Genomic DNA, 18,807 nt, shown 5'->3' on the forward strand with positions numbered 1-18,807 from the left:
ATTTTTGTCACTTTTTTGTCACATTTTTGTCACTTTTTTGTCACTTTTTTGTTGAATTTTTGTCACATTTTTGTTGAATTCTTGTCACATTTTTGTTGAATTTTTGTCACATTTTTGTTGAATTTTTGGCACATTTTTGTTGAATTTTTGGCACATTTTTGTTGAATTTTTGTCACTTTTTGTCACATTTTTGTCACATTTTTGTTGATTTTTCGTCATTTTTTGGTCACATTTTTGTCACTTTTTTGTTGAATTTTTGTCACATTTTTGTTAAATTTTTGTCACATTTTTGTCGCGTTTACATCCTTGTTTTTCATTTTTTTGGGGCTATTTTGGTGTTTTTTTCCAAGAAGCTTTTTGATTCGGGTAAAGCCAAACTGGAGAAAATGGGATCCGTTCAGGTGGGAGTTAAGAGGTTAAGGAACAGTGGTTGCGCATGAATCACTCTAGAGTGGGGGCGAGGGGGGTGGGGGGGATTGGCGGCGCAGAGGCTTATGGGATGGCACATAGCTCCTAATCACCGGTTACTTAGCATCAGAGGTCCCTATGCTAACGTGGCTATGCTAGTTAGCATCGAGGCTCCTTTTTCCGAACTCCTTCCTAACTGACAGCCCAATTCGGAAGCTTCTTATCATGGCGGAAACTGACGCACATCCGGTCTTGGAGGGCAGTAACCACGGTGACACACTGTAAACTTAATAGTCACGTGACAAAAACGCCACCCTGTGATTATTCTGTTTTTAGCTAATCTGAAAGTAGCCATGAACTGCAGGAGTTTAAACGTAAATAGTGACATTTATAATAGAGGGAAAAAATGTGTGTTGGAACTTTAATCAGGTCTTGGTTTCGGGAAATAAATGTAGCTCGACCTCTGATTCTTCCTATTGCACCAACAAATCCACTTAAGCAGCTAATCTCCCTTTACTCCATTAGAAAGGAGAAAGGAGAAACTAAAATGGCCGACCGAGGCGCAATGTGCTGCTTTCACACCTGATAACACAGCGTTAAAGACAAAGAGAGGGAGTCTGACTGGGAAAAACAGTCTTTATCTCCTTAGAATTTAGAGCCATTCCACTTCAGACTCCCATCTGCTGTTTGTCAGTTTGTTTTCTTTCACTGACCTGCATTTTCGATTCGATTCAACTCCAATCACTTTATCGGCTGGTTCATTCTCCACTTATTCGTTTCCAGCCTTTGTAATCACAGTTTTGTTTCTTTCTTGTGTGTGTTGATTAAACCGTTGTGAATTATGAAACCGAGATGCAGTGACGTTTGAAACCAGTGAGTCAGTGTTTAAGCTGCTCAAGATGCTAGCCTGCTACCGGTTAGCATTTAGCTTCAACAGCTCAGCTCTGACCTCTCCAATTATCTTCTTAAGCAGTGACTACGAGAACATAAAAATGCCACCATCAATCAGTCGTCTTTCATTTTCATCCTGAGTAGAGATATTGTTACATGTTGTAGTACTGCATAATGCTACTTCGGTATTCAAAATGGCCGCCGGAACAATGCGTGATGTCATTGGAAACACATGTATATTAATATAACAGACCAGCTGGTTCCCACACTACAAAAAGTAAATATCAAGCATTGGCTTAAATGACTTGAATTGAGGAAATTTATCTTTTTTTGAGCGGTTTTCACTCATTTAGACACTTTTCCTGAAGTTTGCTTTGCTTGTTTGAGGACATTTCAGACCAGTTCTAGGGTAAATCTCGCTTGAAATAAGAAAGTAAAGTTGCCAATGAGATAAGAGCAATTTTCAAAACTGAGACGAAAACAATGATGGAAATGTGACAAAAAAGTGACGAAAAATTGATGAAAAAGTGGCGAAAATGTCACAAGAAGTTGACAAAAAATTGAAGAAAAAATGACGATAAAATGACAAAAATGTGACAAAAAAATGACAAAAATGTGACAAAAAAATGACAAAAATTTGACAAAAAAAATTATTAAAAAATGAAGAAAAAATGACAAAAATGTGAAAAAAATGTGATAAAAATTTGACAAAAAAATTGACAAAAAAATGGACAAAAAAATGACAAAAAATGGACAAAAAATGACAAAAAAATTTACAAAAAATTTAGGAAAAATGGATGAAAAAGTGACAAAAAACTGACAAAAAAGTGATAAGAAAAATTGATGAAAAAGTGGCGAAAAAATTACAAAAATGTGACAAAAAAATGTGACCAAAAAATTACAAAAATTGGACAAAAAATTGACAAAAAATTATTAAAAAATGAAGAAAAAATGACAAAAATGTGAAAAAATGTGATAAAAATCTGACAAAAAATGACAAAAAATTGACAAAAAATGGACAAAAAAATTGATACATTGTTTTGGAAAAATGGACAAAAACCTCGAAAACAATGATGGAAATGTGACAAAAAAGTGACGAAAAATTGATGAAAAAGTGGCGAAAAAAATATTAAAAAATGACCAAAAAAACGACAAAAATGTGACAAGAAAATGACAAAAATTGGACAAAAAATTGACAAAAAAATTATTAAAAAATGGCAAAAAAAATGACAAAAATGTGAAAAAATGTGATAAAAATCTGACAAAAAATGACAAAAAATTGACAAAAAATTGACAAAAAAGTGATAAGAATTTGACAAAAAAAATGGACAAAAAAAATCGAAAAAGTGAATATATTGAATATTTAATGTATCAGAAGCATCGCTATCGGACATAACCGCTAGGAGTGACTTGAAGATTGCCCTTTGACCTCGCGCCCTTCACCCTTGAAAGACCCTCTTTCACTCTGCCTTGACTGACAACCTGAAAACACAAGCGATGCCCATGTGTGATCAGCATAAATCGACTCTTGTTAACTTTTAATCACATGCTCCATTAATCAGCGCCCGCGGTTGTGAGCGAGGATTGTTTTGCCGTCGTCATATCAGATTGATGTTGACAGGCGGCGTATGCAAGCGGGGATACTCTGTTCAATATTTTATGTCTTGAATATTTAATGATGTAATGAATAATTTGAAGTAAAGGCACTCTTCCCACCTGGTGTTGCAAAAATATGTGTAATCATGATTGTACTTGAGTAAATGTTGAGTGTATGGATGTGATTGGCAGCCATGACGGACACTTCACAGTGCTGAGTCACACGTGGAGGGCTGGTTATGTAATAGGAGCTCTGTTTTGATGGACAGCTGTAGGAGATGAAGCAGAGCGTCCTCCGCCCACGCAGCTCTGTGTGTTAGATCTGTGCTGCTCTGTAAGATATTTCAACAACTGGTGCTGACGTTAGGATGTGTTTGACAAATGTTTATCTGCAAAGGTTTGGGCGCCTCAGGCATTAGAGCAAGTAAGTAAGTGCTTTGTTTGTTGTTGTGCCATGGTCTGGGTGAATACTGGATTCTGATTGGCTGGCGTCGCCACAGCGGAATCAGATAAAGGCAGTGACTGACAGGAACGTATGAGATGGATTTTGTGTTAATTTCAAGAGCACCATGTCCTGCTGTAAAGAAAACCTCTGCATCACTATGGGCATAAAAGGAGAGAAACTCATGATGTGGACCCCCTCCTCCCCTGACCTCAACCCTATTGAGAACCTTTGGAGCCTCAACAAGCAAAACATCCTGCGAATAAATCCAAGCAGAAACTCTCCAAAAGCTCCCAAGTTTGATGATCATAAAAGGAGAGAAACTCATGATGTGGACCCCCTCCTCCCCTGAATTTTTGTCACTTTTTGGTTGAGTTTTTTGTCACTTTTTGTTGATTTTTTGTCACTTTTTGGTTGAATTTTTTGTCATTTTTTGTTGAGTTTGTGTCACATTTTTGTTGAGTTTTTTGTCATTTTTTGTTGATTTTTTTGTCACTTTTTGTTGAATTTTTGTCACTTTTTGGTTGAATTTTTGTCACTTTTTGGTTGAATTTTTGTCACTTTTTGGTAGAATTTTTTGTCATTTTTTGTTGAGTTTTTGTTGAATTTTGTCACATTTTTGTTGAATTTTTCACATTTTTGTTACATTTGTTTTTGAATTTTTGTCACTTTTTGGTTGAATTTTTTGTCATTTTTTGTTGAGTTTGTGTCACATTTTTGTTGAGTTTTTTGTCACTTTTTGTTGAGTTTTTTGTCACTTTTTTGTTGAATTTTTGTCACTTTTTTGTTGAATTTTTGTTGAATTTTGTCACATTTTTGTTGAATTTTTTCACATTTTTGTTACATTTGTTTTTTAATTTTTGTCACTTTTTGGTTGAGTTTTTTGTCATTTTTTTTTGAATTTTTGTCATTTTTTGTTGAATTTTTGTCATTTTTTGTTGAATTTTTTTCACATTTTTGTCACATTTTTGTCACTTTTTGGTTGAATTTTTTGTCGCTTTTTGTAAAATTTTTGTAAAATTTTTGTCACATTTTTGTCACATTTTTGTCACATTTTTGTCACCTTTGGAGCCTCAACAAGCCAAACATCTATGAGGGTGGGAGGCAGTTTTCATCCAAACAGCAGCTCTGGGAGACTATTCTAACATCCTGCAAACAAATCCAAGCAGAAACTCTCCAAAAACTCCCAAGTTTAATGGATTTAAGAATTTTGGATTCACCTACGTCCCACCTCCGCTTGACCCAGCTGAATAGAAAGCCAGTATCATCTAGAACTGTCCAATGTCAGGTCTGAATGTCAGGTCAAAGTAGCAGAATCGGCTCCACCTGTGCCTCGTGTCTTGATACATCCGAGGAAACGAACGTACGAGTCTAAATCTAAACAGAATTGGAATTACCAGAGCGGCGCTTTCCCCCACAGTCTGCTGAGTTTCTGAACTCTGATTTCCATCGCGTCGCGAGACTCTCTCCGTGGGCCAACAGTCTCGGTCTCCATGTTGTTTATCTGTCTGAGAGCATCGCGGCTGAGTGCGCAGATAAGCTGCTGAAAGTCTCTCCCCAGCCACACAGGGGGAGATGGAACTGCCTCCCTGGGAGTTATCGCCAAGGAGAAAAGAGATACTGCTTTTATTTTGCGGGACAGACCCTTCAAGTGTTTGTAAGTAGCGAGTGAAGTCTTGTAACACTTTAAAGCAGAACTAAGTAACTTGTTTGCCTTAATAAATCGTTTCCGTAGTTGATGCGTAGCTGTCTGGTCTTTGTGCGTGCCCTCAGTCACGCAAAACGACTAAAGATGTTGTTAGCAAACTCCTCTAAGCTCAGGTAAGAACATATCTAGTATGGAAAAACGGTGGCCTGTTCCTTTAAGGTTAAAGGTAAGGTAAAACGATTAACCCCTTAACTCCCGCCTGAACCGAGCACATTTTCTCCAGTTTGGCTTTACCCCAGTCCGAAAGCTTCTGGAAAAAAGGTGTGAAAATAGCAACAAAACTGAGATGAAAACAATGATGGAAATGTGACAAAAAAGTGAGAAAACATTGATAAAAAAGTGATGAAAAAAAAGATGGAAAAGTGGCAAAAATGTCACAAAAATGTCACAAAAAAATGACAAAAAATTGATTTAAAAAAAAAAAAAAAATTGACAAAAAAAAGAAAAAAAAAGAAACAAAAATTGACAAAAAATGAAAAAAAATTGATGAAAAATTGATGAAAAAAATGTGGCAAAAGATGTGGCAAAAGATGACAAAAAAACTACAATATTTGGTTAAAAATTAGAAAAAAAAACACTAAAATGTGACAAAAAAATAAAAAATTAGGAAAAATTGATGAAAAAAAAACAAAAAAAACGTGACAAAAAATGACAGAAAACTACAATATTTGTTTAAAAATGTGAAAAAAAATCACAAAAATTTGACAAAAACATTGACAAAAAATGACCAAAAAAAAGACACAAATTTGCCAAAAAATGTGACGAAAAAATGACAAAAATGTGATGAAAAATTGATGAAAAAATGAAAAAATTGTGACAAAAAATGACAAAAAATTGATGAAAAATTGATGAAAAAATGAAAAAATGTGAAAAAAAATGACAAAAAAACCCTACAATATTTGGTTAAAAAATTGTGAAAAAAAATCACACAAAAAAAAGACAAAAATTTGCCAAATATGCGACGAAAAAATGACAAAAATGTGATAAAAAATTTACAAAAAAAAAGACAAAAATGTGACAAAAAATGACGAAAAACTGATGAAAAAACGACAAAAAAACTACAAAATTTAGATAAAAATTTAAGCAAAAAAAAAAAAAAAACACAAAAAATTGACAAAAAAATTGACAAAAAAGTTACAAAAATGAGTTGAACACCCAACAAAAAAATGATGGGAAAAAAAATCTGATGACGTGAGGAAAAAGATCCTCTCGGTTCAGGCGGGAGTTAAGAGGTCAAAGTCAGTAATAGTATTTCTCAAAATCATCTTGAGGGCCAAAGATTCTACACTGTAGGGCCGGATTTGACGTTGCCTTCCCCTGATGTTTGGCCTTTTCGAGATCATTACTGGATCAAAAGGGTAAAAGTTATAGTGCTTTTATATCTCCCCTCTTCATGTTATTAAAAAGTCCTTAGATGTGTTTATGAGTCAGTAATGGAGCTCTTTTCATCTTTTAACATTGATATGATCTACTTCCTTTCATTTCTTTGTGAAGTCTCTTGGAAAGCATTCTTAATAAATCCTGTCCGTAGTCCCTCTGGGGGTAATACAAGTGTTAATGGGATGATTGGAGGGTCTTTCTTCTCCCCCTGGTGTCCCTGGCCAGGAAACCACCGGGTAAGAGTCACCAATACACACTAATGGAATCACGAAGAAGAAGCTAACAGGAGGGAGCTGCGCAAGAGGAAGAGGATCGGGATCGGGGTCTGGATGTGCTTGGGAAAAGGACTGCTTTTCTTTATTGTAAAAGGACCAAGGGCCGAACCTGACAATTTTAGCCAAAAGTAAAGCATCATTTTCTCCAGTTTGGCTTTACCCTAATCAGAAAGCTTCTTGGGAAAAAAAGCAACAAAATAGCAACAAAAAATGAGAAGAAAACAAGGATGTAAACGCAACAAATGTGACAAAATGTGACAAAAATGTGACAAAAATTCAACCAAAAAGTGACGAAAATGTGACAAAAATTCAGCAAAAAATAAAAATAAAATAAAAAAAAATTCAACAAAAAATGACAAAAACTCAACAAAACAAAAGAAAAAATTCAACAAAAAATGTGACAAAAAACTCAACCAAAAAGTGACGAAAATGTGACAAAAATTCAACAAAAATGTGACAAAAATTAAACAAAAATGTGACAAAAATTCAACAAAAATGTGACAAAAATTCAACAAAAAATGTGACAAAAAACTCAACCAAAAAGTGACAAAAATTCAACAAAAAGTGACAAAAATTCAACAAAAATTCAACAAAAAATGACAAAAATTCAACAAAATGTGACAAAAATTCAACAAAAACTCAACAAAAAATGACAAAAAAATTCAACCAAAAAGTGACAAAAACTCAACAAAAAATGACAAAAAAATTGCCAAAAATGTAATAAAAAATTGACAAAAAAAATCACAAAAAAATGACAAAAAAATGATAAAAAAAAGTTACAAAAATGAGTTGAATACCCAACAAAAAAATTCTGAAAAAAAATCTGATGACGTGAGGAAAAAGATCCTCTCGGTTCAGGCGGGAGTTAAGAGGTCAAAGTCAGTAATAGTATTTCTCAAAATCATCTTGAGGGCCAAAGATTCTACACTGTAGGGCCGGATTTGACGTTGCCTTCCCCTGATATTTGGCCTTTTCAAGATCATTACTGGATCAAAAGGGTAAAAGTTATAGTGCTTTTATATCTCCCCTCTTCATGCTATTAAAAAGTCCTTAGATGTGTTTATGAGTCAGTAATGGAGCTCTTTCCTTCTTTCAACATTGATATGATCTACTTCCTTTCATTTCTTTGTAAAGTCTCTTGGAAAGCATTCACCTCCGGATCCTGAGCTGCTTTTTGTCTCTTGATCTCCATAACGCCGCTCGCCCTGACCCTCACCCCCGCCGCCCCGGTACGGTCGCCCGCTGTGGACGTCCCCTCGTGTTTCCATTGATTCACGGAGCCGTAAGTGGGCTCCTCAATGTCGTCGGGCAGATGCAGACGACAGCGGGCGAATGTTAACGCGCTTTGACATTCTCCCGGGAGACGAGCGCAAATCTGATCTGGCATTTGCGGAGGAACCGGCGCGTCTATGCAAACTCACTTTCAGCGGAGAACATCGCTCATTCAACATCCTTTTGAAATGATGTCAAACTGCTACTGTATATGTCAGACGATTTACCTTACGTGTACTTTTAATTAATTGAGGCCAAGGCTGTGGGAACCCAGGGTGCTGAGGGCGCTGCAGCACCCCCTGGTGGATCATTTGCGTACTCAATATGAATTCATAGGAAATATGCATGTGTTTTTGGGGTCATTTTTGTCCCTCAGCGCCCCCTATCTATAATATCTTCCCACGGCTCTGATTGAGGCTTCATTTTAACTGATGAAAACATTGTTTGGTAGCACTTTATCTGACTCTACCTTTGTGAGGGGCGTGGGTGACGGGGGAAAGCCAGGGGAGGGGGTGGAGCAGAGTTCACTACTACTACTGATGAAAACATTTCAAAAAGACATCGCTTAAGGCAGCTTTAATTGTCCGTAATGAATTTAATAATATTAATAATATTATAAGTGATTCATAGGGGGGAAATAGAATTTTTTCCTCTTTTTAGCCATTTTCTGGTGAAATATGAACTTATTTATCACATAAATAAAGTCAAGTGTAAATCAGGTCCATATGGATATTTTCTCACAGCAGATTGTTCAGTAGAATTGAAAAAACGGCAGTTGTAGCTAGCGCTAGCTAACCGTTAGCATTAGCCCGATGCTAACATGTAGCATCAAGTTAGCATTCTCCGTTATTCATGTGTTTATGGGCTGTTGAACCACTTTGCTCCTCCCCAAGTCTTTATTTCTTTATTTAGAAGAAACTATATTCATAATTCAGCGTTTGTTACAGTAGTTTTTGAATAATTTTTGTCCAATTTTTGTTGAATTTTTGTCACATTTTTGTTGAATTTTTGTCACATTTTTGTTGAATTTTTGTCACATTTTTGTTTAATTTTTGTCACATTTTTGTTGAATTTTTGTTGAATTTTTGTTGAATTTTTGTTGAATTTTTGTTAAATTTTTGTTGAATTTTTGTCACATTTTTGTTACATTTTTGTCACATTTTTGTCAAATTTTTGTCAAATTTTTGTCACATTTTTGTTGAATTTTTGTTGAATTTTTGTTGAATTTTTGTTGAATTTTTGTCACATTTTTGTTGAATTTTTGTTGAATTTTTGTTGAATTTTTGTTGAATTTTTGTTGAATTTTTGTCACATTTTTGTTGAATTTTTGTCACATTTTTGTGGAATTTTTGTTGAATTTTTGTTGAATTTTTGTTGAATTTTTGTCACATTTTTGTCACATTTTTGTCACATTTTTGTCACATTTTTGTCAAATTTTTGTCACATTTTTTTCACATTTTTGTTGAATTTTTTTCACATTTTTGTTGAATTTTTGTCACATTTTTGTCACATTTTTGTTGAATTTTTGTTGAATTTTTGTTGAATTTTTGTTGAATTTTTGTTGAATTTTTGTTGAATTTTTGTTGAAATTTTGTCACATTTTTGTTACATTTTTGTCACATTTTTGTCACATTTTTGTCACATTTTTGTCACATTTTTGTTACATTTTTGTTGAATTTTCGTCACATTTTTGTTGATTTTTTGTTGAATTTTTGTTGAATTTTTGTCACATTTTTGTTGAATTTTTGTCACATTTTTGTTGAATTTTTGTTGAATTTTTGTTGAATTTTTGTCACATTTTTGTCACATTTTTATTGAATTTTTTTTCACATTTTTGTTGAATTTTTGTCACATTTTTGTTGAATTTTTGTTACATTTTTGTCACATTTTTTTTGAATTTTTTTCACATTTTTATTGAGTTTTTGTCACATTTTTGTTGAATTTTTGTCACATTTTGGTTGAATTTTCTCACATTTTTGTTGCTTTTTCCCAAGAATCTTTGTGATTTGGGTAAAGCCAAACTGTAGAAAATGGGATCCGTTCAGGTGGAAAAAATGACCATATATGGGCGATTCCAGAGATGCCGTCTGTATCTATATCTTTATTTTATCTTTATTTACACAGGGAAGGCCCAATGAGAGCACAAGACTCTCTTTTTCATGAGCACCCGGTTTCATTGCAAAGAACAACAATACAATATTTACAATAAAATGTTATATCAATTAAAGCCAGTCCAGTTTTCTTTATACTAATCTAGTACTAAGGATTTTAGATGTGACAGAGGCACTAAAGAGTTCAGTTGTAAATATACTATGGGCAAACCAAGCAATTGTAAACCAGGGGCCCAGAGGATGAAGCTGCTGTCAAACCAATGACTTTGTAAATAGTAACAGAATAACTGTATTGTCCTTCAGCAAATGAAATAATAACATTCTGTGGCAAAAATAGCTCAAAATTTAGTTTTTTTAATGAAGCCAGAATACAGGAAAACAAAAGAATCCATCAGGGCAGGACCACCTGACCTCCTTCGGGGCCATACTGGTGTGACCACAGTGGGACCGCTCAGAGAGTGTGTGTGTTTGCTCAGACACATGAATAACTGATTGTGCTCTGTAACTAGGGCTGTGCAATTAATCGAAATTCGATTACGATTTCGATTACAACAATAAACGATTACAAAATTAGCGTAATCGCAAAAAATCGATTATAATTTTTTTTTCAATTTTTTTTTTTTTTTTTCAATTTTTTTTTCTTCAAATTTTTAATTTTTGGATTTTTGTCTTTTTTTGCTGGATTTTTGTCTTTTTTTGATGGATTTTTGTCTTTTTTTGATGGATTTTTGTCTTTTTTTTGATGGATTCTTGTCCTTTTTTTTTTGATGGATTTTTGTCATTTTTTTGATGGATTTTTGTCTTTTTTTTTATGGATTTTTGTCTTTTTTTTTTATGGATTCGTGTCATTTTTTTTGATGGATTTTTGTCATTTTTTTGATGGATTTTTGTCTTTTTTTGATGGATTTTTGTCATTTTTTTGATGGATTTTTGTCATTTTTTTGATGGATTTTTGTCTTTTTTTTATGGATTTTTGTCTTTTTTTGATGGATTTTTGTCTTTTTTTTGATGGATTTTTGTCATTTTTTTGATGGATTTTTGTCATTTTTTTGATGGATTTTTGTCTTTTTTTAATGTTTTTTTGTCATTTCTTTGCTGGATTTTTGTCACTTATTTGATGGATTTTTGTCCTTTTTTTGATGGATTCTTGTCTTTTTTTGATGGATTCTTGTCATTTTTTTTGATGGATTCTTGTCATTTTTTTTGATGGATTTTTGTCCTTTTTTTGATGGATTCTTGTCTTTTTTTGATGGATTCTTGTCTTTTTTTGATGGATTCTTGTCATTTTTTTTGATGGATTTTTGTCTTTTTTTTGATGGATTCTTGTCTTTTTTTGATGGATTCTTGTCTTTTTTTGATGGATTCTTGTCTTTTTTTGATGGATTTTTGTCTTTTTTTGATGGATTTTTGTCATTTTTTAAATGTTTTTTTGTCATTTTTTTGCTGGATTTTTGTCACTTTTTTGATGGATTTTTTTAAAGGTAACAAATAATCGTTTGAATAATCGTGATTTCAATTATGACAAAAATAATCGTGATTATTATTTTTTCAATAATCGAGCAGCCCTATATAAAAGCACTATAACTTTTACCCTTTTTATCCAGTAATGATCTCGAAAAGGCCAAGCATCAGGGGTTAGGCAACGTCAAGCCCGGGGGCCAAATACGGCCCTTCAGTGTAGAATCTTTGGCCCTCAAGATGATTTTGAGAAATACTATTAATTACTTTAAATGCTGCATTCACACTGCCTGGTGTGAATGCAGGAGAGGGCACTTTGAGAGTCCTCGTTTCCCGTTTGTTTTTTAACCTCTTGAATTTTTGTCACATTTTGTTGAAATTTTGTTGAATTTTTGTTGAATTTTTGTCACATTTTTGTTGAATTTTTCTCACATTTTTGTTGAATTTTTCTCACATTTTTGTTGAATTTTTGTTGAATTTTTGTCACATTTTTGTTGAATTTTTCTCACATTTTTGTTGCATTTTTCTCACATTTTTGTTGAATTTTTGTCACATTTTTGTTGAATTTTTCTCACATTTTTGTTGAATTTTTGTCACATTTTGGTTGAATTTTCTCACATTTTTGTTGCTTTTTCCCAAGAATCTTTGTGATTTGGGTAAAGCCAAACTGTAGAAAATGGGATCCGTTCAGGTGGAAAAAATGACCATATATGGGCGATTCCAGAGATGCCGTCTGTATCTATATCTTTATTTTATCTTTATTTACACAGGGAAGGCCCAATGAGAGCACAAGACTCTCTTTTTCATGAGCACCCGGTTTCATTGCAAAGAACAACAATACAATATTTACAATAAAATGTTATATCAATTAAAGCCAGTCCAGTTTTCTTTATACTAATCTAGTACTAAGGATTTTAGATGTGACAGAGGCACTAAAGAGTTCAGTTGTAAATATACTATGGGCAAACCAAGCAATTGTAAACCAGGGGCCCAGAGGATCAAGCTGCTGTTAAACCAATGACTTTGTAAATAGTAACAGAATAACTGTATTGTCCTTCAGCAAATGAAATAATAACATTCTGTGGCAAAAATAGCTCAAAATTTAGTTTTTTTAATGAAGCCAGAATACAGGAAAACATCTGTGAAAACAAAAGAATCCATCAGGGCAGGACCACCTGACCTCCTTCGGGCCATACCGGTGTGACCACAGTGGGACCGCTCAGAGAGTGTGTGTGTTTGCTCAGACACATGAATAACTGATTGTGCTCTGTAACTAGGGCTGTGCAATTAATGGAAATTCGATTACGATTTCGATTACAACAATAAACAAATACAAAATACAAAATTTGCATAATCGCAAAAAATCGATTATAATTTTTTTTTTTCAATTTTTTTTTCACGTTTTTTTTCAAATTTTTAATTTTTGGATTTTTGTCTTTTTTTGCTGGATTTTTGTCATTTTTTTGCTGGATTTTTGTCATTTTTTTGCTGGATTTTTGTCATTTTTTTGCTGGATTTTTGTCATTTTTTGGCTGGATTTTTGTCAATTTTTTGCTAGATTTTTGTCACTTATTTGCTAGATTTTTGTCACTTATTTGATGGATTTTTAAAAGTCACTTATTTGATGGATTCTTGTCATTTTTTTGATGGTTTTTTGTCCTTTTTTTGCTGGATTTTTGTCTTTTTTTGATGGATTCTTGTCATTTTTTTGATGGTTTTTTGTCCTTTTTTTGCTGGATTTTTGTCTTTTTTTGATGGATTTTTGTCATTTTTTTGATGTTTTTTTGTCATTTTTTTATGTTTTTTTGTCATTTTTTTTGATGGATTTTTGTCTTTTTTTTGATGGATTTTTGTCTTTTTTTATGTTTTTTTGTCATTTTTTTGATGTTTTTTTGTAATTTTTTTGATGTTTTTTTGTCATTTTTTTGATGTTTTTTTGTAATTTTTTTGATGGATTTTTTTCATTTTTTTGATGGATTCTTGTCATTTTTTTGATGTTTTTTTGTCATTTTTTTGATGTTTTTTTGTCATTTTTTTGATGGATTTTTTTCATTTTTTTGATGGATTCTTGTCATTTTTTTGATGTTTTTTTGTCCTTTTTTTGATGGATTTTTTTCATTTTTTTTATGTTTTTTTGTCATTTTTTTGATGTTTTTTTGTAATTTTTTTGATGTTTTTTTGTCATTTTTTTGATGTTTTTTTGTAATTTTTTTGATGGATTTTTTTCATTTTTTTGATGGATTCTTGTCATTTTTTTGATGTTTTTTTGTCATTTTTTTGATGTTTTTTTGTCCTTTTTTTGATGGATTTTTTTCATTTTTTTGATGGATTCTTGTCATTTTTTTGATGTTTTAATGTCATTTTTTTGATGGATTTTTGTCATTTTTTTTGATGGATTTTTGTCATTTTTTTGATGGATTTTTGTCTTTTTTTATGTTTTTTTGTCATTTTTTTGATGTTTTTTTGTAATTTTTTTGATGTTTTTTTGTCATTTTTTTGATGTTTTTTTGTAATTTTTTTGATGGATTTTTTTCATTTTTTTGATGGATTCTTGTCATTTTTTTGATGTTTTTTTGTCTTTTTTTTGATGTTTTTTTGTCATTTTTTTGATGGATTTTTTTCATTTTTTTGATGGATTCTTGTCATTTTTTTTATGGATTTTTGTCATTTTTTTTGATGGATTTTTGTCATTTTTTTGATGGATTTTTGTCATTTTTTTGATGGATTTTTGTCATTTTTTTGATGGATTTTTGACTTTTTTTTTAATGTTTTTTTGTCATTTTTTTGATGTTTTTTTGTCATTTTTTGCTGGATTTTTTTAAAGGCAACAAATAATCGTTTGAATAATCGTGATTTCAATTATGACAAAAATAATCGTGATTATTATTTTTTCAATAATCGAGCAGCCCTATCTGTAACAATGTGAAATAAAGTATGGGTTACACAATGGAGCAATATGTATATGTATGTGCTGACTCATCCAAATCAGCTGTATTGCGCATGCACATTTCCGTCTTTATTGCCACTGCAGAGGCATTAAAAGTGACCCGGTCTAAGCCTGCACTATGTGATGTGATCTGTGCACAGTCACAGTGTGGTTCAGAATCCGCTCTGGCAGAGGGACTGTGGAGGACATTTGCAAACAGAGACTTCGATCCCGAGCTTAAGCCGTTATTAAAGACCTGCTGCATCGTGACAGGGAAGAACCTCTCGTTTTTCTCAGGCTCTATCGCTTCATTAAAGAAGGTCTCGCCACAGAGAAAGCAAAGTGTGAATGCAGGAGAGGGCACTTTGAGTTTCCTCTTACCACCCGCCTAAAGCAAGTGCATTCTGTCCTCTTTTGGCTGTTACATAGGCCTGTGAAACACCTCATTTGAAAACTAAGACCCACAAAACTGACCTTTTTCCTCGCGTTGTTGCATCACCTTTTGTATGTTTTTCTTTTCTTTTTGTGACATTTTTGTTGAATTTTTGTTGAATTTTTGTTGCATTTTTGTCACATTTTTGTCACATTTTTGTTGAATTTTAGTTTCATTTTTGTCACATTTTTGTCACATTTTTATTGAATGTTTGTAATTTTTTTGTGGAGTTTTAGTTGAATTTTTGTTGAATTTTTGTAATTTTTTTGTTGAGTTTTTGTCACATTTTTATAGAATTTTAGTTGAATTTTTGTTGAATTTTTGTCACATTTTTATTGAATTTTTGTTGAATTTTTGTAATTTTTTTGTTGAGTTTTTGTCACATTTTTATTGAATTTTTTTCACATTTTTGTTGAATTTTTGTTACATTTTTGTTGAATTTTTTTCACATTTTTGTTGAATTTTTGTTGAATTTTTGTCACATTTTTATTGAATTTTTTTCACATTTTTGTTGATTTTTTGTCACATTTTTGTTGAATTTTTGTCACATTTTTGTCACATTTTTATTGAATGTTTGTAATTTTTTTGTGGAGTTTTTGTTGAATTTTTGTTGAATTTTTGTCACATTTTTATTGAATTTTTTTCACATTTTTGTTTAATTTTTGTCACATTTTTGTTGAATTTTTTTCACATTTTTATTGAATTTTTTTCACATTTTTGTTGATTTTTTGTCACATTTTTGTTGAATTTTTGTCACATTTTTATTGAATGTTTGTAATTTTTTGTGGAGTTTTTGTTGAATTTTTGTTGAATTTTTGTCACATTTTTGTTGAATTTTTGTAATTTTCTTGTTGAGTTTTTGTCACATTTTTATTGAATTTTTTTCACATTTTTGTTTAATTTTTGTCACATTTTTGTTGATTTTTTGTCACATTTTTGTTGATTTTTTGTCACATTTTTGTTGAATTTTTGTCACATTTTTGTTGAATTTTTGTCACATTTTTGTTGAATTTTTGTCACATTTTTGTTGAATTTTTGTAATTTTCTTGTTGAGTTTTTGTCACATTTTTATTGAATTTTTTTCACATTTTTATTGAATTTTTTTCACATTTTTGTTGATTTTTTGTCACATTTTTGTTGATTTTTTGTCACATTTTTGTTGAATTTTTGTCACATTTTTGTTGAATTTTTGTCACATTTTTGTTGAATTTTTGTCACATTTTTGTCACATTTTTTGTCACATTTTTGTTGAATTTTTGTCACATTTTTATTGAATTTTTCTCACATTTTGTTGCTTTTCCCCAAGAATCTTTGTGATTCGGATAAAGCCAAACTGGATAAAATGGGATCCGTTCAGGTGGGAGTTAAGAGGTTAAACGCTCTCCCCACTGAACCACTGTTGTCGTGCACGTCGCTCTAACACTGCCTGGGGTTTTCAGATGTTCTTTCACACAGTTCATTAGAAACACGGCGTGAGCATCTTTCCAAACTGCTGCTTTGTTGGACGTAGACGAAGTGCAGGTGTAAAAGTCCTCATGTTTGTTTTCTTCTCTTGCAGAACGACAGCGTGGTGGAAAACAACGACGAGTGTGCGCCGGAGAGCCTCAACACGCTGCTGGCCGACGTCTCTTTGGTGAGAACGTTTCCACAAGTGAATCCGCTCACTTCCGAATACTGATTGACCTCGTAGAATGTGGCGAACGCCCATAAATGGTCACGTTCGAAGCTGCCAGAGGTGGAAAACAAAAAACTGGCTAAATGTCAGTTATTGTTTGTTGGAGTTGGTTAAAGGACAAAAATGCAGATGTTGAATTAGTCGTATTCCTTTGCAGGTGTTAACCTCTTAACTCCCGCCTGAACCATTTTCTCCAGTTCAGCTTTACCCAAATCCTGTAGGCCATTTAAGACCTACAAAACTGAATTGATCTTTTTCCTCACATCATCACTTTTTAGATTTATTTTGGTCCATTTTTTGTCACTTTTTTGTCACTTTTTCGTCAAATTTTTCAAATTTTTTTGGTCAAATTCGTATCACTTTTTTGTCAATTTTTTTGTCAATTTTTCATCAATTTTTTCCTCAATTTTTCGTCAAATTTTTCTCACTTTATGGTCAATTTTTTGTCAATTTTTGTCATTTTTTTAAATATTTTTTGTACATTTTTGTCACTTTTTCGCCATTTTTTTCTCAATTTTTAGTCAATTTTTGTCATTTTTTCGTCCATTTTTCGTCTAATTTTTCTCACTTTTTTTGTCAATTTTTTGTCAATTTTTTAAACTTTTTCGTCCATTTTTTCTAATTTTTTTCTAATTTTTTTCTAAATTTTTTGTAATTTTTTTGTCTATTTTTCGTCAATTTTTTGTCACTTTTTCGTCCATTTTTCGTCAAATTTTTCTCACTTTTTTTGTCAAATTTTTGTACATTTTTGTCATTTTTTTGTACATTTTATCTCACTTTTTCGTCCATTTTTTGTCACTTTTTTCACATTTCCATCCTTGTTTTCGTCTCAGTTTTGTCGCCATTTCCCCACCTTTTTTCCAGAAGCTTTTGGACTGGGGTAAAGCTGGAGAAAACGTGCTCGGTTCAGGTGGGAGTTAAGAGGTTAATATCAAACACACATCTACCTTTAAAACGCTGTCTTTTAAATCCGACCAGTTTCTCTTTCTCTTAAGAGAAGGAGAAGTGAGGAAAGCGTTCCCTGGATACATCTCAGGCAGAGAATGACATTGCAGCCTTGTTAAAAAGTCGATTTTGCGTAACGTCCCTGCCTTTAAGAACGAGCGACTACCCAAAAAAAGATCTCACCGTGCAATCAGTGATATATTACGCTTCAGATCTTAAATTAAATCTCTTCTTTGATATTCTCTTTTTGGGGTTTATCATTCGAGCTTCACAGAGACATCCCCACCCTCCATGTACTTTTCTTTTCTCTTTATTTTGTCTCACTCTCGCCGTCTGCCTTCAGTGTTTGTGGTTGTAGACACAGGAGGAGCTGCACCCAGGAAGAGGTGGAGCATCGCCGGACCGAGACAACCTGCTTATATTATCGATGTGGTGTCTGGAAGTAGCATGGCACCTCGGCATAACAGGGGAAAATGCACTTACAGCCCCTTTTCCCCGATCATTAAAACAGTGCGAGCAATGCTTCATGGTAATTGGCAGTGTTCGAAGTCGTTTTTGCACCACAGGGACGTTTCTCCATTACTGGAGCTGTGGGAGGTCGAGCCAATATCACGAATGTCAGGTAAAAGAGCAGGAAGTGGATCATGTTGGAGAGGGAGTAGAGCAGTGACTCTCAGACTGTGGTCTGTGAGATAAAACATAATGGTTTTGTCTGAGAGCAAACCCGTCGTGATGGGCGGGTCATAGGGGCCGTACCCGGAGATGCTTGTGCCCCCCCCCAGACACAGGTGTGGTGTAGTCTACGTGATACACAGGTATACGCTGTTTTTTTTTTATTTGGTCACATTTTTGTGGAGTTTTTGTCACATTTTTGTCACATTTTTATTGAACTTTTGTCACATTTTTGGTTGAGTTTTTGTCACATTTTTGTTGAGTTTTTGTTGAATTTTTTCCCCATTTTTGATTAATTTTTGTCATTTTTTTGTTGAATTTTTGTCACAGTTTTGTTGAATTTTTGTCACATTTTTGTTGAGTTTTTGTCACATTTTTGTAATTTTTGTTGTTGAGTTTTTATCACATTTTTGTTGATTTTTTTTCACTTTTTGGTTGAATTTTTGTCACATTTTTGTTGAGTTTTTGTCACATTTTTGTAATTTTTTTTGTTGAGTTTTTATCACATTTTTGTTGATTTTTTGTCATTTTTTGGTTGAATTTTTGTCACATTTTTGTTGATTTTTTTTCACTTTTTGGTTGATATTTGTCACATTTTCATGTTGCAGGCTGTAG

General features: G+C 32.7%; 1 protein-coding gene across 1 annotated transcript in view; it reads left to right on the forward strand.

Annotated features, from left to right (window-relative positions):
* Positions 1 to 18,807, forward strand: part of whrna (whirlin a) — a gene marked incomplete at its 5' end in the record, with an annotated part of 351,922 nt that overhangs the window by 277,378 nt on the left and 55,737 nt on the right. The window contains 2 exon segments of the mRNA XM_079581179.1: positions 16,459 to 16,533; positions 18,087 to 18,142. Of these exon segments, the coding sequence (XP_079437305.1) occupies positions 16,459 to 16,533; positions 18,087 to 18,142 (131 nt within the window).

The sequence above is a fragment of the Gobius niger genome (genome assembly GCF_951799975.1).
Source record: "Gobius niger genome assembly, chromosome: 22".
NCBI classification, from domain to species: Eukaryota; Metazoa; Chordata; class Actinopteri; order Gobiiformes; family Gobiidae; genus Gobius; species Gobius niger.